The sequence below is a fragment of the Coccinella septempunctata genome, chromosome 6 (assembly GCF_907165205.1).
Source record: "Coccinella septempunctata chromosome 6, icCocSept1.1, whole genome shotgun sequence".
NCBI lineage: Eukaryota > Metazoa > Arthropoda > Insecta > Coleoptera > Coccinellidae > Coccinella > Coccinella septempunctata.
In genome coordinates this window covers 30,341,999-30,365,152 of record NC_058194.1, presented here as the reverse complement: position 1 = coordinate 30,365,152, position 23,154 = coordinate 30,341,999, and the positions used below count along the sequence as shown (strand labels likewise).

Here is a 23,154-nt window from a genome sequence, read left to right as displayed (position 1 = left end):
ACAATGTTTACCTACTCAAGTATAGAAGGGGTTCCCACAAGGGTCTAGCCTTGCACCAATATTTATATTTACAATCAAAATTTGGTCGAAATCTCCTGATTGGAGCTCGAGCAGAGGACTATGAACAACCCAGAGGGTCAAGCACAGCCAATTACTGGAAAAGTAAACGATCAACGGCAACTGACACGTAAGTGCCCAGCACAGAAAACAATTACAATAGCCCAAGAGCAATATCATCTCTTTCTCGCTTACGGGGTATTTTACGAGCGAGAATTATTTATAAACATAATTTGCACATTGTTATTGCTTCTAATTGACTGTGAACGTCGGAATGGGAACAGAGAAATGCAAATGAAACGATCGTTGCCTGAAACATAGAGCGCATACGGAATTATTTGTTGGTCAGCATGATGGGTACATGTATGTAATTGTTTCTCGAGAACATGAGTCATTTTTAACATTCAAAGTTGTCATTTGTGGGTGTTTGCCGTGCATACACCCACGACAAATTAGTTGGTACTGTTAGAAAACGTGCACGGTGCCACTAGAAGGAAACGGGAAGTTGTTATAGCGACATCGAAATCGATTAAATTGATTCATTCTCACTCTATTATGAATAATGTCTTAAGAATCTGCTATCGTACTAGTTGTTCTGTGAAATAGTTTTGATTTTCTCCCCAAAACTCTATTATTCCCTTCAATTTCTTCTGGCGATTAAGGCTCGAATATGAAGATTCATTAGATTTCACTAAAATTGCCAGGATTCATGAAAAATCCGCAGTTCGAGGCATACCATGATCAAAGCTGTAACTTCCTTCGTCCACAGAACGTCTCATAACACCAAAAGGAACACAATCACTAAAAAAAAACAATTTTCAACTATTCCACCGTAAATCACGTACTAATTTTCAGATTACACGTTGTTTCATCATATGACTGGGACGTTCTTATCGCTAGGATGTTTGCTCAGTGATTGCCGATGACAGATGCACGAAGGTAAATTACCTTATTAGTCGACTATTGCTCGATTCAATTGAATGGATTGATCTATTTGGGGAAATGACCATCTTACTGTTTCATCCATAAAATGAGTCAGTTTGATTGAGCGAAACCATCAAGCTGATGATATACGCAGTATGCAGAAAAAATAAAAATAATGCTAGAATGATAAGTAGTAAGTAGTCGAATATACTACGAAGGGTAGTATGCGTAATTAATTGTCCTACGGTTAAATCAACTCTGTGTCCTGTTCTATTCTTCGTCATAATGCATTCGAGTTTAGAGACGTCAAAAATAAAATATGGGTGTCGATGTAATTCTTCTATGTAAAACACAAAAGAAATCTTTCGTACTAGTGAAAGAATACGATTTACGAATTACAAAACTGAAAATAATAAATACTAGTGTGAAAATTACAACCAAAGATTCTGCATCTGTCAAAATTTCATATGTCTATGATCTTGACATATCACAATTCAACGTCAAATTGACAACTGACACTCCACCATTGTTAAACTTGAAAATTCACGACTTCTCAGTCGCGATATGGAGCATATGACAAAATAGAGGAATCCATACTCAAGTTTTTAACCATTGTCCTCCTCCTCATGCCCCGCAATTCGCAAAGTCATTATCCCTCGGCAAAATGGAACGCAGGTTCGAATTTCAGGCGATCCGTCTGAAACTATGGTGCAGAACGATTCCGGATTAATGTGTTTCTGCGAACAATGACCGCCATTGTTCGACAGGAAATAATTTTTCGGTTTCGTCATTTCTGTGCTCACCCGGCGCGATTTCCAGGTCATATCGGAACACACCAGTCCTTGTTCCGCCGTTCCAAAGGCCTAGCGACTAATTAACACCCAATAAAATTTTCATACACGTAATTTTAGAAGTCTATCACTTGTTGAACGTGGTCAAATTACACAGAAATGAAAAATGTCAAAATCCAGATCATAGAATTATGATTCGCAGAAAAACGGAACGGATGCGTTCGGGAAATAGTAATAATTTTTTTAATTGTACGTTGTTTCTCAGGAAATGGAAGAAATGAATGGTATTGTTTTGAGAGACGAGAACCGATGTGAAATCCCATACGTTTTCGTGGAATACCCGTCGAGAAAATGCTGCAGATTTCTCACGAGCTTTATTGCATCTTATGTAAGACGTGATTTCACTCTGAAAAAGACTGCTAATGAACCCGTTAACCTTGTGCCCTGGAATTCTAGCATTCCTGGGGATCCATTTGATCTGATTCTACATGCTGAGGTCTGCCTTTGAAAATCTTGAGTATTTGGGGTTAATTCCTAAAACTAATTTCTTCACACACTACAATGGACAAAATAATTCTAGGGTACACCCTTTATGTCGCATCATAGCAGCAATCTTACTATCATCATATCGCAAAACAAACTGCGCACACCACAGATAGCTTAACATTAATCAAACAACACACCCCTGATTTTGCGGATGCAAAAATGAAGAAAGCGCATTTTAAATGCCTTCTCAAGGAATGACCGATATATCCACGGGTTGAACGTGTTAAGGAATCCTGTTTAAGGATGACTTTCACTTTCTCAGATTTATAAATGTTAGACGTGAGTATGCGTTCATTAAAGAGCTAATTTGACTTCGTTGAATAACAGTTTACGATGGAAGGCGGAAATTGGAGGTGCATCGTAACTACTGGGACATTTGCATCTGGTATTCGCGTCTTCAGGTAACTCTAGACGACCAAGAATTTCCATTCACCAGAGCATAAAGAGATCAACTACTCTGCATCCGCTTCAAACAAGAAGAGCCTTTGATGCGCGACGATGTTACGAAGTTCGTCGTTTGTCAGTACCTACCCAGCTTAAGGCGTAAATGTTCAAATTTTCGATCTTCTTTCATCTTTCCCTTTCGGGAGTCCCTCAAGGCTCCTTACTGGACCCCCCAATCTTCCAAACGGGCAAGATCTTCTGTAGTTTTGCTTTTTCAAGACCGTGATCTCACGCCGCGTCATACGATCCGTGTTTACCGACATGCCAAGTGTTCTAACCGATCATTGAGCACGAAAACCTTAATTGTATAAGCGACACCAGAATCGTGACCGATTGTACAACGCCTTGGAGTGGAATGCGCCATGGTTTGCACGATTCTCAGCAGTGAGAAACGTAAAGAGGAAATCTTCGATATACGCGAATTTCTCCTTTTCACAGTCCAGGATTCGACTGCAAGGGTGCAGTTCAGAGTGTGATATGCGGAAATTGAAGTATGGAAGCCGATTCTAGTCCTACTTATATATTTGCCGGTGACAGCCTATCAAAAACGTTCCAGGTTAAAGAAAGAACATCAAACCAAGGTTAATTAGATTCAATATTTACGAAATATTGCAAGCCCAACTCCAAATGGAAGAAAGATTGTGATCAAAGTGAGCTACGAACATGGTTTCACATTATAAGGCAGATTCTTTAGCATAACGATGACGATAGTGGCGCTTAACCGCTGAAAACATGCTAAAACGCGTCAATTGCCACAACGCGTTCATAGCTGAGGATGAAACTTGGTTTTGACATTGAGTATTACACTCAATACTCAATGGTTTTACTGATTCGACCAGCAAAACAGTCAATAAGCTTCTGATTGGGACTTTACAACTGATGATCCTGATTTTTTTCGATTATCGCTTTGCTATTTAGCATTGATTCTGCCAGAAGAAAGTACATAATAGTTATTCTTTATATAAGTATTTTAAATAACATTTTATTCGGGAATGTTTTAACACGAGAGCATAAATGAATCTAATACCAACTGACTTGCAATACAAGGTTTTATTCACAATAAAATCAATTTCATCCTTGTGGTCGAAGTACTCGATGCTGAAGGCTAAAAACACATTGGGAAATATAGGTATTAAGCTCACTGCAGAATGAGTAGAGCGATTAGAGATAGTATTGGGAAGATCACACGTAGAAGACGAATCTACCTAAAAGATGAATCTATCCAAAAGGCAGGACCTACAAGGAGAATCTTCTGACCATACTAGTTATCACTAATTGAAGAACGAAATTCAGTAGCTCTTTCATCTCCCAATATTCGAGAACTCGCGAATTATGCGCCGAAAGGAGCAACTTTTTCGGCGTGATCTAAAACAGTCACGTGAGTCATGCAGAAACGGGTATCCTCGTACCATCCGGTAATAAATTCCGTGAATGTCGCAGTGGAAAACAGTGACGCTGCGTGAAAAAATCCGAACTGCGTTCCAGCCACAACGTGAAATGCCTATATTGGCCGCGATATACCATTGTCGCATTCCTGAGACACACCGTACATATCGAAGTATCAGAGCAGTGATTTCTTCAACTGTTCGGTGCCATTTGCACGTGCGATCATTCAGTTGTTCCAGTTTGTTGTAATTCCAAGCCCGATAAGAGAGAAAACGTTGGGATACTTTTGGCCCTCAGGTTATGGTGGGTCAAGCAGTATTCCTAAGAACTAAGACCTCAGATATCCTCATTGGCGGATGGCGTTCACGTGATCGAAGTGTGCCAATTCGATTGGTTCCTTTCTTAGATCTTAGTTCTTAGGAAAAAGAATACTGCGTGAACCCAACATAATAGGGTCTCTAAGGCAAGGGCGTTTCTTCAATTTTAACATTCTTAGCTCGTTTGGAACGTTAGTTTCACTTCGGGAATGATGGCCCTTTCGCAATTCAGATATTCTACTGGAAAGAGAATCTACTGGTTTGCTACGTAAAAAACTGGTTCAAAATTACAACAATTTTTAGCCTAATCTATTACTGAAAAACATCAATTCTTTGATCCAATCTTCTGGTGGGATACTATAATCAAGAGGAGAATCTACTAGATCAAGTACCTAAGGGGAAGTTTCGTTTCCTTCTGGAAATGGAACCAGCAAGCAACGCATGCTACTAAGTAGCTACAGAATCTACTTCTATCTACTTCAACTACTGCCATCATTTAACAATAGCTAACGCGAGAGGTTTGAAATTAAACTAAATTCCACTGAATATTTTCCAGAAATAAGACCACCTTCAACTCCGATTAAAAATCACACACAAAAACCTACTTACAGGTCTCATTTTTGAGGAAATGCAAATACAGCTCCATTTCTTCAGATCCACACCACCAAACACCACAACTTCAACCCAGATCTCCCGACATTGGTAACGCACACATCTAGATACCTAGTAGCGCGTTTCCGCTCACCCTGTACCGTGTTTATTGTTTCGAAACTGAGGGAAAAGGGAACCTTAATGAGTGAGGAATCAAGGCAGCAGTAACTCCGGCTTAATTTAAACACTCCCGTAGGGGTCTTTCGCCTGTCTACTCCCCGGATATATGCCGTTTATAGAATTGGCTGGAATTTGTCACCGCTAACGCGGTTTCCGTCGAAGAGTAAAAAGAGCCAATCGTCATCTGGCAGGATATTTCTAGATATTGGAACAATGGAAATCTAGGTAACTTAATCTGGTTTGAATTCAATCATACCCTACGAATAATGAATAATGTACGAACGATATGAGATGATATTTGGTACCTTTCAATTGCAGCGCTGTTGAATCAGTATCTAATTTAAAAGACCACAGCTTAAAACCCATAAAAAAGCCAGGAAATGTCTTTCATCTGGGATGTTCACATGTCGAAGGTTGATCTTCGAAAAATTCCCAAAAAGATGGAGTTAGTTTAAACTTCCTCAAGACCGAACGGTTTTGCCGCAATGGATGAAATTATGAGATTTTTCACTGGAAGAGTTGTTCTTTCAGAATATGTATTACTTTTACATCTGCGGTAATTTTCCTGGAAGAAAAAATACTCGCAAGTTGACCAAAAATCGTCAATCGTCAAGTTGACCATCGAAAAATTCCCAAAAAGATGGGATCAGTTGAAACTTCCTCAAGACCGAACGGTTGTGCCGAGATGGATGAAATTCTCAGATTTATAACTAGAAGAGTTGCTCTTTCAGAATATGTATCACATTTAGATCTGCGACAGTTTTCCTGGAAGAAAAACTACTCGCAAGTTGACCATCGAAAAATTTCCAAAAAGATGAGATCAGTTGAAACTTCCTCAAGACCGAACGGTTGTGCCGAGATGGATGAAGTTCTCAGATTTATAACTAGAAGAGTTGCTCTTCCAGAATATGTATCACATTTAGATCTGCGACAATTTTCCTGGAAGAAAAACTACTCGCAAGTTGACCATCGAAAAATTCCCAAAAAGATGGGATAAGTTGAAACTTCCTCAAGACCGAACGGTTGTGCCGAAATGTATGAAATTCTCAGATTTAGAACTAAAAGAGTTGCTCTTTCAGAATATGTATCACATTTAGATCTGCAATAATTTTCCTGGAAGAAAGACTACTCGCAAGTTGACCATCGAAAAATTCCCAAAAAGATGTAGTCAGTTGAAACTTCCTCAAGACCGAACGGTTGTGCCGAGATGGATGAAGTTCTCAGATTTATAACTAGAAGAGTTGTTCCTTCAGAATATATATCACATTTAGATCGGCGATAATTTTCCTGGAAGAAAAACAACTCGCAAATTGACCATCGAAAAATTCCCAAAAAGATGGGGTCAGTTGAAACTTCCTCAAGATCGAACAATTGTGCCGAGGTGGATGAAATTCTCAGATTTATAACTAGAAGAGTTCCTCTTTCAGAATATGTATCACATTTAGACCTGGAAAAAAAACTACACGAAACGATGGAAACGATTTATTTTAGCAGAATAATACACAGGTGAAAACCGATTTCAACCATAAAAAAGCGAAATACTTCTGCTGAATTCTGTACAGATTTTCTAACTAGATGCCTACCTTTCTACGTGTTTTTTCGCCGCAGTCAACTTCAAAACTACCAACAAGCGTGCCGCACGAAACGGAGGACAAAAATCGTGAAAATATCGATAACGACGAAACCGCATACAAATGTATCTGACTAACAAACGAACCGACAAAATCAATGGTGCCATTCAATTTGCCAGCAGCAATTAATGTTACATTCCCATTGTGGTCCATTCAGCATCCAGTTTTCGCTATACAATCTCCACGTTGTCGATAAGAGACACACGGTTACTTGCACTTTGAAAAGCTTTTAAAGCATTCATGTACGAGAAGCATTCTCTCATTGTGATTGCCAAGTCGATGAAATCTAGCTTTTACAGGAATTTCTATAGCTTGAACCGTGTTCAATGAGTTGCCAGTAAGACAACCATCCACATTCCCAAGCTATAACATGTAGTGGAGTTCCTAGTTTGTTTATGAACTATCATCAATCCATATTTTTTTTTTTTGGTGTAGCAGGGGGAAAATCTGTAAGTCAGACGAACCACCCTCTCCTGAGGGGGAACAATTGTGGGGATTCTCACTCTCCTGAGCTCGAGACCCACTAAAAACCCTTAACTGCTTCTTGAATATTGGTTCCGGGCATTTGCCTTTAAACTTTGATCTCTTGGTCTCCTTCGGTAAATTCGCATTCTCCTTTTGTCTTCTTCTGGGTCGTAGTCCACTAGTCTCTTGATTCGGATGGTTTTTCGCTGTTTCGAATAATTTCTCTGCTTTTCTGTTCATGAATTCCCTTATGGTTTCCCATTTTAGGTCCCTATAAATCTGTCTATTCCTGACAAACCAAGGTGCATCTATTGCACATCGTAGCAGCTTGTTTTCAGTGGCCTGAATTCTTTTGATGTGGCTCTTTGCCGCGAAACCCCAGGCAACTGATCCATAAGTCAGTTGAGGCCTAGCAACGGCTTTGATTATCTTCTATTTTGTCTCTTTCGACATGCTGCTTTATCAATCCATATTACTTCACAAAATACTTATGTTTATAAGGAATTATCTCCTACATTTTCGCCACTCCCTGTAGAACGACAAACAAAGGGATGTTTCTTGTCAAAAAGTAGTGTGGATCTTTCGTATATTTTTTTAGAAGCCCCTCCTCATATGCAGCTCCCTAAAGGCCTAAAGATGGCAAAACTTTCGTCTCAGAAGACTGACAGTGTGTGGTACCTTTACACCCATATAATCTGATTGCACCAAAGTTTCTTCACATGTCGGAATCCAAATGCAGATTGCACTCGTTCCTATCTCTGACATTTTACATAACTGCCATAACCCATACTCGTTTTATGTCCAATTTATATGGGTGTCGCCTTAAAAACTATGCACAATATCAGAACTGGTATATGGTCAGGACAATTCAGTCCCCAGACACCTCAGTTTTCATTGACGAAAGAAAAAAGTGATGAACCACCCCTCAATTTTTGTTCTCGAACATATCGAGGCGGAAGATACAATTTCTTTGGCGCGTAAACGATTATGTAAGGACACGAGAGAAGGTCACGTTATTAAAAACCAAACCTATCCGACCAGTCAGAAACGGAGTCAGAGCGTAAGGATGCCCCAGGCCGACTGTGACGGGGACGCCTCTTAATGCAGGGGGGGACCAGCCTTTAGACAGCTCCATTTTTGTACCGAGTTTCTTTCAATCCCTTCAGTAATTTCCCGGAAAAATCCTAGGGATCCTAGGGCAGATTTTTCATGCAGATACCAATGTGAATAGTGAAATTCTGTATTTTCGGCTAGATACATTCTGAACAATCTTTTACATTTTCAAACAGTTATTCAGCTTCATGGCAGCAATTAAAAGTGAGTTTACAAACGAAAGTGTACACAGGGTCTCTGACTGGAATAAATATTTCAACAGTAGATTATTCGGGTCAAAATAAACACTTTTTATTCTTATACCATTGTAGCCATTTTGAGTTTTCATAACAAACTGTGCCACCTCTGAATAAACAAAACTACTTTCAGAATTACTATAATAGCTAAAACTGTGACATCTGTGGATCTTTCAAAGTTGTGTTCAGCCAAAGTAGCCAATTTTACAGATACTTTTTAATTTTGAACATCAAATTACTCGAAAACGTTCAAATAGTCATTAGATAGCGTGGTAGGTAATGGTCATAATGAGAAAACTGGAAGACGTGGGTGATACTTTGTGTTCGAGAAAGATTCATCAAATAAATGAAAAACTATATGCCAAAATTCAATTCATTTGATGGAACCGTTTGTGAGAAAGAACGAAGAATGACATTTTTTCATGGTTTTTCAACAGCCTGTATCTTTCAAACCGAGCCGATTCGGAAAAAATGGTAAAGGAAAAAAGTGTTTCTTTTGACCTCAAGAATCTACTGTTGAAATATTTGGACGAGTCAAAGACTCACCCTGTATACACTCTGCAACCGCTTGCACAGTTATGGTCGCAGAGTATAGGCAGATGGCAAAATATACCACACTCAACAATATCGACCGCATTGAGCAAAACGCACGCGGTTCTTACCGCGCGGTTAGAATTTCCTTGCCTGGCGATCCTAATCCGCCCCTGCGCCCGGATAACTTATCGGAAGAATGCCGACCTTCGATGGGCTGGTCCTGGGGCATTCTGGTCGCCATCAACACCGGTAACGGGGTCTCTCGGTCTTCTAGGTGCCGTGGTCTGGGGCCCACAGCTGTGTGAGCTGCGAGCTCCTTTCAAACCTTTTTTTTCTTCCTCTACTCTTGCTCCCCGTTTCGCTGCACGTTAGCACGTTTCCTCGTGTCGTAGTATCAGATTACGGCAGGATCGAGAAATCTTCGACAAGCGTCCATTGAGTTGGCTCGAGAAAGATTTGTTCGCAGATGACCAGCAAGTTTATCCTGTACTTGAGGAAATTTTCGCCGATATGGCAACATTTAGATTTTTCTCTTTATTTTTCACACTCAATGGCGTTAATCATCAGATAAAGAGGAGTTTATTTCATTCAAATCATACAAAATGTGAAGAATTCTTCGAAATCCATAGAGATTATTCATTTTTGGCTTTGATATGAAATATTTTCCAAAATATGATCATATGAGAAAAAATTCAGAAAGCTGTATTTGAATAGAAACCACTCAAAATGAAATATTAATGAAAGAGACACATTTTATATAAAATGTATGAATATGGTAAAAATAATTGATAAAAATTGTAGTTATTAGAGAATTTTCCAACAGTGAACAGTAACTAATATATATTTTATAACTACTGATATGAAAAAACTATTTACTCGAATTAAAAAACCATAAACATAAACGGAAACAAGTCCAAAATTTACGATAATAATCATTTAGTCGACCTTCTCATCAGATTCTTTTCAACGATTAGCAAACTGAAAGCACTTACTACTACTAGAGTTGAGAACACCATAATATGTCGAATGAATTCTACGTGGGACACTCAATAAAGTTCGCAAGAATCACGCGAAGAACGCCATCAAATTAGGTGTTAAAGGTCTCATTATTCATTTTATCTATTCGTGGTGAGAATTGGGCATAGCTCTGAACGTTTTACACGACATACCACAATTGTTATCAGTTTCAGTATGTCATTTTTTGAGGATATGGAATAACTATGTTTCGATTCATCCTTTTTGCATTCATTCTTGACGAAATTATCAGATCCTGAAGACAAATCAGAAAAATGAATAGAAAATTCAAGCCCTTATGGTGACCGATCACAAAAAATTCCTAACATTTGACAACTCGATGGTATATCGCCATATAAGACGCTCACATTCTCTTTGCAAATGCTTGGAAGGTAATACTATGTATTTATGTATAACCGCAGTGTCATTTTGCCATATTTAAAGGCATCATTCTGCGCATTGTTGTGTAATCTAATAGGTATAAATTATTGAAAGCTGACTTGATTGTCACGGTTCGAGACCATATAAAAATCTATCCTATCCCTGTTCTCATATCCCATGCCGATGCAACAATTGTTTACGGGCTTTTGAAAGGTATTTCATTTCACCGACTCTGGCTTCCCTTGATAATTAGTTGACAGTGTTGAATGAACAAATCTTTATATGGTCCTTGTAGCGTTTCAAGAAGAAATGAGAGAAAATCTCTCAGGATAATTTGAAGGTATCACTCGAAATGTTAAATTCTCTCTTTTTGTGCGACAATTGCCTTAAAAACAAGGTTTCCCAATTCCACTGCATGTAATGTAATCATAGCACATTCACCCCAATTTCTGATTTAAATTTGGGCGTTTTGTATAAAAAGCTTCTAAATCTGGAGTTACTAATCCATTCCATTGATAGGTAGACTGATAAAATGTACGTTGAATCGGTTCTTTTCCTTAATAAAATGATTTCTGAGGAGTTACTCAATTTCGAGTACACCTTGTATATTCAGAAGCAAATTTATGTCCACACTTCCGGTACAAACGAGCAAATATTGAGTTAACAAATGTTCGACATGGGCTTGACCACGAAGCACTTCGTCTTACAAAAAAAAGCAATAACAATAACGGTCATAATTGGTCGGAAAAATGAAGAAACAGGGACTGTATCGACGCAGTCCCCATGAAAACTCAGATCAGAACGAACCGCGTCCCATAATGGTCGACATATTCCTCCATTACCTCATGCTGATCTACCTATCGGTCAGGTGGTTCTTCAATCTAGTGACCCGCGTCGGGAAGTCGGATAATGCCACTTGCTTGGTCGGAAAAACAGCCCTAGTGACTGGGGGAAATAACGGTGAGGTTTTCCCGACTCGCGAAAAGTGATAATCTTTGATTTTTTGCAGGAATTGGATACGCCTTGTCCACCCTCTTAGCCTCGAGGGGATGCAGGGTCATCATAGCTGACGTGGTGGAGGCAGAGGATTCGAAGAATCGCATAATAGCCATCACCGGTAACCAACAAGTGACTTGGAAAAAGTTGGATTTGGCCTCACTGAGCTCCATAAGGGCGTTTGCTGAAGATGTGAACGTAAACGAGGGCAAGATAGACATTCTTATAAACAATGCTGGCGTGGGTGTGTCCAAAACTAAGGTTACCGATGATAAACTGAACAAAGTTATGCAGGTCAATTTTTTTGGACCCTTCCTCCTAACCCACTTGCTCGTAGGTGAGTGAATCTATGAAAAATGTGGAATAATAGTGGTCAATTTCATTTGTGCTCCATGTAGATGGCATAAATAACTGTCATGTAGGGTCTCTAGAAAATTCAATAACATAGTCAACAGTGACGCAGAAAAATGAACTAATTGTTTTGGTTATTTCGTCATTCCAATTTTTAGATTCTCTGAAAGCCTCCCCCGAGCCAAGGGTGATGTTTGCAAGCTCCGTCCAGGCCTTATATTCCACCCTGACCACAGATAACCTCGACACCGATCTGAATCCTATAGATTTCGAAGAAGGGGTTTGTACCAGTTGGGCACTGTACTGCAATTCGAAGTTGTGCAACATCTTTGCCGCTCAAGAGTTTGGTGCGAAGCTTAAAAAATACAACATCACGGTTAACTCAGCAGACCCTGGAGCTGTTACCACCGATCTATTCATGCAGGGCGACAAATTCGACGTGTGGTACATGAAGATAGTGAGAATGTTCAGGATTTTCGAGGTGGTCCTCCTGCTCGTCGGAGAAGTAAGTGAATTCGTCACAAGTCACAAATTTTCTTCGGAGTATTGCCTCTTGGGGCCAATCTATATGACAGCTTTCGAAAAGTCTGGCAAAGCTGCTGTGAACCAATGAAAAGCTAAGACTAAGATCCTCCTCACTGAGCACGAAAGTTTTTGAATGGTTCCATACAATTAGATAATTTTTTAAAAGGCCTCCAGTATATGAAGATAAGATTGTGTTTTTGTTATTGATCTAAGCTTAGGAAAGATTGTAAATGATTGGAAAAATACCCTTTTTTTCTATTCCGTACATACATTTCAAGTTGTTGGTAAACAACAACTTAAAATGACTAGTAAGTCATGTTTCTCATTGATGACGTTTCGAAAACTTATCATTCTTTCCCATTATATTATCGATATTCCACATGTCGTAAAGCGAGAATATAAATATGCTTCTCTTCTCTGAATAACAAAAAATAAAAACAATAAATTGGCTTATTGATTTATACTCTTTCAATATTATAAATCTCGATTTTTCAGGATAGCTTCGGTGGAGCAAGAACCCTTTTCTATCTAGCAACCTGCAAGTACCTCAAGAACCAAACAGGACAAAATTATTTCCGTTGTCGTCAATTCCCGAAACCTCAAATACTCAAAGATCGAGAATTTTGTCAAAAATTATGGAGGAAGACTGAGATAATGGTCAAACTGAATCCCGAAGAAAAATTATGAGGATGTCAAAAAGTTTAATCCAATCAACGATCGTATAGATTCATACTGAATAGAATCCTTCGACGAATCAAGCTGTAGATACGTAAATAAACTAGGTTTATATTTATTTTAATAGCATTCAACTTGCCGTTATTAGCTTCGATAAGATCAAAGGTACCATCATCGTTTTCCACAATACTGTACATCATGTGATATCCAAGTAGAGGTACACAATAACACTGGAAACCTCACTTCATTTTCACAGATTCATATTAAACGAATAGGTCACGACAGAAGCGATTTTTTCCTTGCACATTAGACCCCTTTTACTATAATACCAAGCAAATTGGGAATATCAGGTTGATAAGACAAAAGAACGATATTTATCAAACACAAACATCATTCCAATTATAGCACTGATTAAGGAAAGAAACCACCGAGCTACTAGGTAACGTCGTATGGATTCAAGTAGGTGAAAAAAAACTCTTGTTAATCGGATTGTTGTACAACAGCCAAATACTGTGCCAGTGAATTTTCATCCGTGTTTCTACACACTAAACCTATTCGCCTATCAAGAAGGAAACATTTTTCAATTATAGTGTCGAATTTCAATTCGTAAATCCCTCGGTGAATCTATTCATTCACACATGATGTATCACGAGCGTTAATATAAAATATAAAAATGTTGTTTTCTTGTTTTGAAGAATTTCTGTGAATTTAGCCTCTAGATTTCTTTATTTTTTACTTCCCTACGCTTATCTGCTCGTTTCGGCAACATGCAACAAGCAAAGACAGCCGTTTGCCAATAGGATTTTCAATTTTTGAAAGAACTCCCCTATGGACTGTTTAACGCTGAGGTTACAGCTTGATTTGTTCATCGAATTTTTGAAACTTGTCAAAAAAAGTCGATGTTTTCTGAGAAAATAGGCTCTCTATGCCTATATCTGTTATCTATGGTGAAGAATTTGAAATAATGTAGCCAAGAAACAAAAATAATCGGGTTAATCAAATCCGCCGCAGTGAAAATTTTATATTTTCTTCTTTATCTTTCTAGAATTCATGGTTGGACTGGATACTTCCAGTTTGGAATGTATTCGGTGAGACTTTCACTCTAATTTCAAACCGCAAATTGAAGATTAATGGGGCAATATAAATTTTCCCGCATTAATTACGAGCATATTCTGGATTGAAGCAAGTTTTTCATGACAATAAAATCACAGCATTGTAAAAAGCTTAAGAAATCGTTGAAAATTATAATAACGGAATGATCAACAAAATTTTTATCCCCCCGAAACGCATACAATCACAGAATTTCATTACACGACAGAAATAATAAATCATGGAAATCAACAGACACTTTCACCAACTTTTAAAAATTAGTTTTCAGTGAGTAAACGAATTATCAGATTTCCATTCGAAAGGATGTCATGCTGAATTTTAACGAGGTGATATATTAAATACTCGATGAGTCTGGGTTGTCAAATTGTGTGTGACATCATCAGCGGATCAACAAACCGCTAACTCGGGTTAACCACATCTTCCTTGCCGAATTGCGCTAATTAAAGAGATGAAGACGGTTAGTCATTAACACCGGACGGTCTACTCATCGTTCCAGAATAAATCACCTGCCTAAATTTATCGTTGCAAGGAGCTGCAACAATTGATCTAGTAATCGCCGAGTAATCTAGCAAACTTAATCGGATTCGGCTACTTCCTTTACCCTAGTAGGTCACTATGAAGTTTTTAACAAATAAAAAAACTTTTTCATTCTGTACAATTTATTATTTGCTGTAATACAAAAGCCAGTTCAACCCTTCATTTTGTTTCATTCACTCACCTCAAGGATTTTCGTTTGTTTTCTGCTAATCCAATAAAGTCCAAGACTAGGTCAGTTCACAACGGACAAAAAAACAACAGTTCAACTAAGAATCAACAACGTAAGACTCGCCAATGTAATGTAATTTGACAGCAGTCGAGCTCACATAATCCCTCTGCAAAGTTTCAATAAAACACTAAAACTAGCACGTTTAACTTTAATTAAGCATTTACAAAAAAGTACAAACAATTGGAGGATCAAGCGCTCAACAGGTGTCCATCGGTTAACTGACGAGAAGGTTCATATTCCGCAAAATCCTATCCGAAAGACGCTGCTGATCAGGAATGTTGTTGTCCTATTGTTATCTTGCTCTAATCCGCTTTATCTCGAACAGGTAAAAAGAGATAGAAATAATGAAGATTGAGGTACAGACGCCTGAAGAATTGTTAATGCAACAACGTATAGAGAGCACCACAATCTTACAAGGACAGTTTCCTCTCGAAATTCGGCACAAACCCAGGAAAAATTTATAACCAACAGGTGTCGCTGAACACAGTTATATATATATATATATGTAAAATAAAATAGATATATGTATATATATATACTGAAAGTTTTGCCTTTAAAAAATGGTCGAAACGTCCTTTTAATATATACATATACACATAGATATATATATATATGGCAATATCCTTTTAATGTTATATATATATTTATACATATACATATATATATATACACTCTTTTGATTGTCAGCAATACATTTACAGATAAGAATGCGACCTTCTGCCTAGATTTGAGATAATCATCCGGCTTCCACAATAACTCTACACAGGGTGTTCTTTGACAGAAGATAAAACTGGTAAAAACGAATAAATTCACTGAAAAGTACTACCGTATCTTTGCGCGTCGGGTAAAACTGTGCGGACAACACAGCGGCATCTGAATGTTGAAAGAAATAATACAAATTTCTGTCAAAAATTTTAATAAAACCACGTACATAACATCATTTTTATATACAGAAATATATACGAATCTTTAACAAATCTATTATGTAGTTGTTTGAAGAATTAGGTGATGGACCACCTAAAGAATTTCATCAATTTCCATGATATCTTCTTGATCTGATTCATCTTTACTCTCCATTACGACGTCAGAGTTCGAAGACTGTTTCTGCGCTATTTGTATCAGTTTATAGACAAGTTTCGAATTATATTTGTTGAATTCATTACTGAAAAATAAAGAAAATATTGAATGCATAAATTCAAACTCAAATGAAAGAAGGTTTAGGTTATAAGTCATTCAAAATGTCATAAGCTGTCAATAATGACATTGGGTTGAATTAGCCTTACCTCTTAGACAAATCTCTGTACCGCCTATCGATAATCTTCTCAAGAGCTGACAACGCCGGCAAACATTTACTTTTCCTAATGCGGATACCATGGTCACTGACCACACTTTTCACCCAAATCAAATAAAATTCTAGGTGAGTGGACTCTTCTAAAAGTTCAGCCAGAAACATCAACAATTTTTCGACATACTGTAGAGACAGATTGCTGACCACATGTTCAACTGGAAAAAAAATTGATGGAATTGGAAATTTAAACATATATAACCTTAATAGCAGACTTACTGTCTTTAAATGGAATACTTTCCATGGTCTCCCTGATTAGCTTGGGCTCGTTCAATTTTATGGACATGATTAAGGCTGAAATTAAATAAGTCAATATTGGAAATAATGAGATCAATTTTGGGGGTCGTGAAGCTTTTCGACCTGTAAGCTTTTCAGTTCAAATTGATTAATCATAACATGGAATTCTACTCAATTTAGATTATTACTGAATTTTTTGATTGTGCGTTTCATTCATGAACAGTGACTATATACCCCCACAGTGGCGACAACGGGTCATAAAACTGTCAAAAATCCGCCATGTTTTGTCAAGGAATTAGGCCCGTTTGCACCAATCCTCTTAAAATGAGTACTTAACTAAGCGAAGTTTAAAGTTAATGGACGCTTAATTTTATTGCCAGTTGCACGACTGCGGCTTAAAAGAATCTTAAGTAAGGGGCCCCCTAAGTTTTGATATCTAGTGATATTTCAGTTTTTTATTTTGGTGCAACTTCATTCTAGTCCAATAAAGCCTTTTCATTGGTTGGTCGGTTGCCGATGATCGTTGTCGTTTCATTAACCTAACTTTATTGTCCTGTCAGTCAGTGTCAAGTAAGCTTTTATATTATTATCAAAGAGTGACAACTTTTTGTTGCTGAATTAGAATTATTATCGATAATAAAATGGATTGTCAAATAAAAGGTACTTGACGTTGTTAGAAAAACCACAGCAGTTCTGCAGCCAGTTTATGAGTTCAACAGATTATTTTAGGTTAGAATCTCGCCCTTAAATACCTAAGTGGTAATTACAGGAGCGCTTAAATTAAAGGCTAGCTTTAGCCATTTAAATGTCACTTAACAGTAGGTGCAACGTAATTTAAGTTAAGGGTTCTTCTTAAGGGACACTTAACACTAAGTGCGCTTGGTGCAAACGGGTCTTAGACAAATAATCGTAGAAATAATAATATAGGTTAGAGGTTCTATGCAAATACCAGTTATTTTGACGTCCGACAAAACATGGCCAACCAATAGAAAATGAGGCAGCCTATGTCGCCACTGTGGGGGGTATATAGTCACTGTAGCCTGAACTTGGTCGAAGCGCCAACAGCGAGTGGCGCAAGCCCGACTCTGATTTAAAAACGAATTAACCCTTAAAGGTGGACCTACCACGTCTGGAGGAGCATTCCCCTTTCTCCTCAATGTAAGGTACGCATTTGGGCGATGTTCATTTCCTGAAAGTACTTACCTTCTGAAAACTCGTTCGCTCTGACCGATTTCTTAACAGCTGCCGGCGTGATGTTGATATCTAAATCCCAAGGGTCGAAGGTAGCGCCCACCGTGAGAGAGTAAATAACGATACCCTCCGTTGTTGCCGCTGCCCATTGCTGATTGGTGGGAGCGAACTGAAGGGAAAACACCCTTACCTCTGGTTTGAGCGATCTAGCAGCCATGTCCCCTTTTTTCACACCAGGCAGACGAATCGTCACGTTGCCACCCATCCTTTCTTCTCTCTCTTCAACCAGAGCCAGATTGCCAAAATCTGTCATCTTTCTTCGGTTTATAAAATCCTACAACAATCGAGGGGGGGGGGGGGGGTATATAATTTCACCAATTTTCCTGAAATTGTTGTACTCACGTCCATGGCGTCAAGCGATCTATTTTGAGTGATCTCGAATTTTTTCACCAAAAGTCTTTGTTTGACATTATATATGCATATATTTTTCGATTGTCCGCCAGCTAGAAGGTATTCCCCATCTGCTGAGTAGCAAAGAGTTGTGAATGCCCTGAAACACGAAATCCAAAGTAGTAACGATTTTGATCGATAAAGATTAAACTCAAACTAACTTAGCCTCCAGATTCTTTTTGGCTGATATCAGATCGGTATCAGACTTCCCGCTACCAAGGTCGCGTCTACCTTCAATGGTGCCCGTCTGCAAAGCTGTCTTAACATCGAAAATGTGTATCTGACCGTTCAATGTGGCTACAGCAACTTCGTGTCCTTTAGGGTTAAAAACAACACACATGCCATCTGAAGCCAATTGTATACTTTCATTAGCGGAACTTTTCTCTATGGCATCCCAAATTCGCATCGTTTTGTCCCAGGAAGTTGAAACAAGTAAAGTGCTCGTCATAAGGGGAGAAAAATTGAGACTTCCCTAGAAAATTTACGTACAATACAAACTATCCATACGACCATCTTTCTAAAAACTTACCACTGGTCCCTCGTGCCCACTCAAAATTTCCAAAAGCTTTCCTGTTTTAACAGACCATAGGTATATTTCAAAAACATCTTGGGCCCCTGCAGCAACAAACTCTCCGCTACAATCAACCGAGACACACATAAATTGGACAGGTCTGGTTCCGGTGAACGTTCTGAAGTTAGTGTAGCTGAAATTGAGTTAATTAAAAAAAACATTCAAACAATTTGCACCAACTCCATACTTCTGCAAGTTATACGCTCGAACTGTGCCGTCATGGGATGCAGACACCACAAATTTCTTATTACCACAGAACACTGCAGATGTCACGGAATCCGAGTGGTCGTTGAAAACTTTATAGCAGTATCCGGAGGTTACATCCCACAGTTTCATCAGCCCATCCTCCCCGCCGCTGGCCACCCATTTTCCGTCAACAGAATAAGCGACACAGGAAGTACTCGAGCTGTGGCTTTGCTGCTTCAAGACTAAATTTTCGCCTAAAAAGGTGGAGAAGAGAATAGAATTGTTCCGAAGTAGTCAATGTTTGTAAAAACTCACTTTGCCATTCCCAAACAATCAGCTCCCCCAAGGTAGAACACCCAAAAGCAATCCAATCGCCGGTACCATTGAACGAAATCGCTGATATTTTGGCTTTGGAAATGTTACAGCTATTTATTTCATTCACGTTGGGCATTTCGTACATGTAGAAAGAACCATTTGAAAAGCCTAAAATTCCACTATTCTGATAACCTGTTCAGGTAGTACAAAAACGTTTTACTCACCTACTGTCAAAATTTTTGTGTTCAAATGATAATCTACAGAAGTTAAAACTGCTTCTCTATCATCTTTTCTTGGCTCGTCAGCCAAGTAATGCCTGTCAATTTTTTTGTAGTAAAATCTCTCATTTCTCTCAATATTGTCATCTATTTGTAGCTCAACGTTATCTTCACTATTTTTTTCTAGAGCTTTAATGATATCTGATTCTGATCTCTCTATTGCTTTTACCTCATCAATGCTGTCTTCCGTATCATCATCATGTAACTTCTTGAATGAGAATGAACATCAGTACATATTATGAACCAAAGACGAAAAAAAAAAATGGATTTTCATGCGGTTTACATAAACAGAATGATTCTTGAGAAAGGTAGTGGATTTAGTTGTGTTATCACTAAGTTAAAGACCATATAAGAATATATAATGAAATATGTAGGTACTCACTCTTTTCTTCTTAGGTTGTGTTCCTTTGGGAATCAAATCCTCAGGATTTAAATTGCATTCCCAAACACACATCTGTCCATTTTTACTCACTGTTATCAGGTCGTAAGTGTCCTTTTCAAAAAAGCAGCCGACAATACTATCTGTGTGATTTCTCAATGCTATAATTTTGAAATTGGAATATTTGTCCATAGCATGGACCCTAACAGTCATGTCCTTGGCACCTACTGCCAATAAACGAGAATCGGAAGACCAACTCAGACAGGTTGTTTCACCTGTTGCTGTGTGAAAAACCCTTTCCATAACAAAAGGGTTGTATTGGCCTGTGAACTGGCCGGGTGCTTTGAACACGAAAACTAGAACGAAGAGGATAATAGTACGAAGATAACTTCATGTTAGTTCAACTTACCGTTATTTCCCTTACAAACGGCAAAATGTTTTCCATCAGGACTAAATTTAACACACCTAACTTTATCTTTGAATCGGTAGCTATGAATGACTGTTAGTGAAATTAAACTAATCATGTGAGCGTCTCCCTCTTCATTTACAGCTATTAGTGTGCAACCGTTTGGACTCAAATCCATAGCAACATAATTGAATCTACTCTCAACAGGGAGTGTAAAAACTTTATAACTGAAAACGAAATATTTCATTACTTCATGCAAACGATTTTTGTCTGCGTACTTACTTTCTTACATCATAAATTTTTATTTTATTCGACACCAAACTTATGAGAGAGTTTCCATCAGGTGTGAATACCAGATTCCCCTTCTTATAAGCTACTCCCAGCAGATTGTTGAACTGTGAATTAAAAGGAATTAGTTGGGAGTTCGGACAATATAAAAATCTTTGATTACCTTGTACGAGAACCTCATTTTTGATATCCAGAAATACGTATTCACAAGACCTATTCACTTCAAATATTTTAATATAACCTCAAAAATTGTTTACTTCATAACCTTCACCGAAAAACACACAAAACAAGGTTAGAATATAGAATATATGAAGCATAGAAGGTGTATTAATCTTCACTAGTTCTTTTTTTTGTTATTGCTTAATGAAAGAGTTTAGAGAAAAAGAAGAAAACTAACCTTGAATTTTTTGATCAATCACAGACTAACCTCTTTTATTAGATTTTGAGAAAATTTTCAAATCAAATTCAGATATTCGATTTCAATAGACCTCGATTCTGTTACCCAAAGTCCCAAAAAGATTTCCTACAATGGCATCTACTAACGTAAATTAGATTCTATCACTCAAAATTTGATCTCAATTGTTCATATTTTTGTATTACAGAAATTCAAACAAATGGCCAAATTATGCGGACTAGGTTTTGGGGTTTTCTCAGCAATATGCATTTATAAAGAAGACACACAATTTTACAAAAAGTTCATTATGCCTGCAGTTCATCTTCTTGACCCCGAGCAGGCTCACCGATTCTCTGTTATGATAAACAAATACAGGCTTCTGCCTAAAAGTAAATACAGTGATCCACAGTCACTGGTATGTAAGCAGTATTAATATGCAATATGGTACTGTATCTAAAAGATACAAAATTATTAATTTAGGATGTAACCGCTCATTTGAACATTTTCAGAAAGTACAAGCTTTCGGTAGAATATTCAGTAATCCTGTTGGTATTGCCGCTGGTTATGATAAAAATGCGGAAGCTATTCTTGGCCTTAAAGATATGGGTTTCGGCTTCGTAGAAATTGGTTCTGTGACTCCCCTACCTCAAGAGGGAAACGAGAAACCACGAGTATTCCGTTTGAAAAACGATAAAGCCGTTATAAATAGGTTCGATAGAGAATTAAAAATCCATCCGTTATTCTAGTTCTAACTTTCTAGATACGGTTTTAACAGCGATGGTCATGAAAAAGTTTTACAGCGTATTTATGAATTGAGGGAAAGTAATTTTGATGGGATAATAGGAATAAATTTAGGTAAAAACAAAACTTCTCCCAATCCTATTGGAGATTATGTGAAAGGAATAATCAGATTTGGTCCTGTTGCTGATTATATCGTTATAAATATTAGCAGGTTTGTTTCAATATTTGTTCTTTCTATTGCGTTTACTTCAAAATTCAATGACTTCATTGTGTTCCTAAAGTGTGTCGTTTCACACTTTAATTTTGCTGCTTATTCCTTACAGTCCCAATACACCTGGATTAAGAAATATGCAAGGCAAAAAAGAATTGCATGATCTTCTTGTTCCTGTAGTTGAAGCAGTTAGGAAAGTTCCTAACAGACCCGCTCTACTTCTGAAATTAGCTCCTGATTTGAGCTACGAAGAAAGAAAAGATGTAGCTGAAGTAATCAGTAAAAAGGAATGTAGGGTAGACGGTCTTATAGTCTCAAATACAACCATTTCTAGACCAGATACTTTAAATTGTAAAGAAGAAGCCAAGCAGACCGGCGGCTTAAGTGGCAAGCCTTTGAAAGAATTATCAACAGAGATGGTAGCCGATATGTATAAATTAACGAAAGGAATGCCCATAATTGGTGTGTGAAATCAAAGCAAATTCTTTCTGTATTCCTCACAATTTACTTTATAGGTGTGGGTGGAATATCTTCGGGTCAAGATGCTTATGAGAAAATAAAGGCTGGTGCGACTGTTGTGCAAATCTACACAGCTTTAGTTTATGAAGGCCCTACTCTAGTTAGTGAAATTAAAAAGGAGCTCGTCAGTTTATTGGCTAAGGATGGGTATAAAACAATTGGAGAAGCAGTAGGGAAGTCTAGCTCAAGTTAAAAGCATTTTTCTATCATTATAAGTTATCAGTCTACCTCTGTGAATAAAATATATATTTTTTAATTAATATTTATTTCTTTTTCGTGTTCCTTCATTGTTCTGAGATATAACCCGCGTATTAATCGGATTTGCGCTTCAAGAGTTAGACTGGAAATCGAAAAGACAACCACAAAGAAATGATTTGGTCAACATATATGACATAAATGTATTCGCCCTCATTTTTCCAACGTTCCACTTTTTACCAATTGAAGATTGAAACTTTAACGAAAGAAAGTAATGGCGGTCGAATGTTAGGTTAGGTATGATTGGTGGTGAGCACAGAACATTAATATGTAGTTCTTTGTTCGGAAAAGATTTCTATGATTTTGGGCATAGAGAAAGGGTCTGATTTTGGGTTTCCAAATCTACCCATATTCT

At 37.8% G+C, this 23,154-nt stretch overlaps 3 protein-coding genes across 6 annotated transcripts in view; 1 reads left to right on the top strand and 2 right to left on the bottom strand.

The window, feature by feature from the left end:
- The window catches only part of LOC123314744 (spectrin beta chain, non-erythrocytic 1), a 34,280-nt gene extending 19,027 nt beyond the window's left edge, over positions 1–15,253 (bottom strand). For 2 of the 4 annotated variants that reach the window (XM_044900068.1, XM_044900070.1), the window contains exon 1: positions 13,297–13,805. In XM_044900068.1, coding sequence (XP_044756003.1) covers positions 13,297–13,357 — 61 coding nt within the window. In that variant the 5' untranslated portion in view covers positions 13,358–13,805. Of the gene's footprint in view, positions 1–793; positions 932–13,296; positions 13,806–14,985 lie in introns of those variants that run through there. The other 2 variants (XM_044900071.1, XM_044900069.1) reach the window with 2 other exon arrangements.
- Positions 15,254–15,932: 679 nt separating this feature from the next.
- On the bottom strand, positions 15,933–20,952 carry LOC123315615 (periodic tryptophan protein 2 homolog). Its single transcript, XM_044901375.1, has 14 exons — positions 20,843–20,952; positions 20,674–20,786; positions 20,395–20,618; positions 19,989–20,341; positions 19,553–19,814; positions 19,329–19,496; positions 19,015–19,267; positions 18,786–18,960; positions 18,418–18,728; positions 18,209–18,356; positions 17,819–18,140; positions 16,598–16,672; positions 16,317–16,536; positions 15,933–16,195 (listed from the first exon to the last, which is right to left on the bottom strand). Exons 1-14 carry the CDS (start codon positions 20,858–20,860, stop codon positions 16,051–16,053), a joined length of 2,787 nt encoding a protein of 928 aa, XP_044757310.1. The 5' UTR covers positions 20,861–20,952; the 3' UTR covers positions 15,933–16,050.
- Positions 20,953–21,086: 134 nt separating this feature from the next.
- Positions 21,087–22,804, top strand: LOC123315065 (dihydroorotate dehydrogenase (quinone), mitochondrial). Its single transcript, XM_044900620.1, has 6 exons — positions 21,087–21,222; positions 21,282–21,488; positions 21,583–21,782; positions 21,834–22,025; positions 22,138–22,487; positions 22,541–22,804. The coding sequence occupies exons 1-6, from the start codon at positions 21,208–21,210 to the stop codon at positions 22,735–22,737; spliced, it is 1,161 nt and encodes a 386-aa protein (XP_044756555.1). The 5' UTR covers positions 21,087–21,207; the 3' UTR covers positions 22,738–22,804.
- The last annotated feature ends 350 nt before the right edge of the window (positions 22,805–23,154 follow it).

Excerpts from the sequence above, each read along its gene's own strand:
- LOC123315065 (XM_044900620.1), top strand. Across the intron at positions 21,783-21,833 it reads GATAAAGCCGTTATAAATAG|ATACGGTTTTAACAGCGATG; the intron begins GTTCGATAGAGA and ends CTAACTTTCTAG. Across the intron at positions 22,488-22,540 it reads GAAAGGAATGCCCATAATTG|GTGTGGGTGGAATATCTTCG; the intron begins GTGTGTGAAATC and ends TTTACTTTATAG.
- LOC123315615 (XM_044901375.1), bottom strand. Across the intron at positions 19,497-19,552 it reads CACAAAAATTTTGACAGTAG|GCTTTTCAAATGGTTCTTTC; the intron begins GTGAGTAAAACG and ends GTGGAATTTTAG. Across the intron at positions 19,268-19,328 it reads GATTGTTTGGGAATGGCAAA|GCGAAAATTTAGTCTTGAAG; the intron begins GTGAGTTTTTAC and ends CCACCTTTTTAG.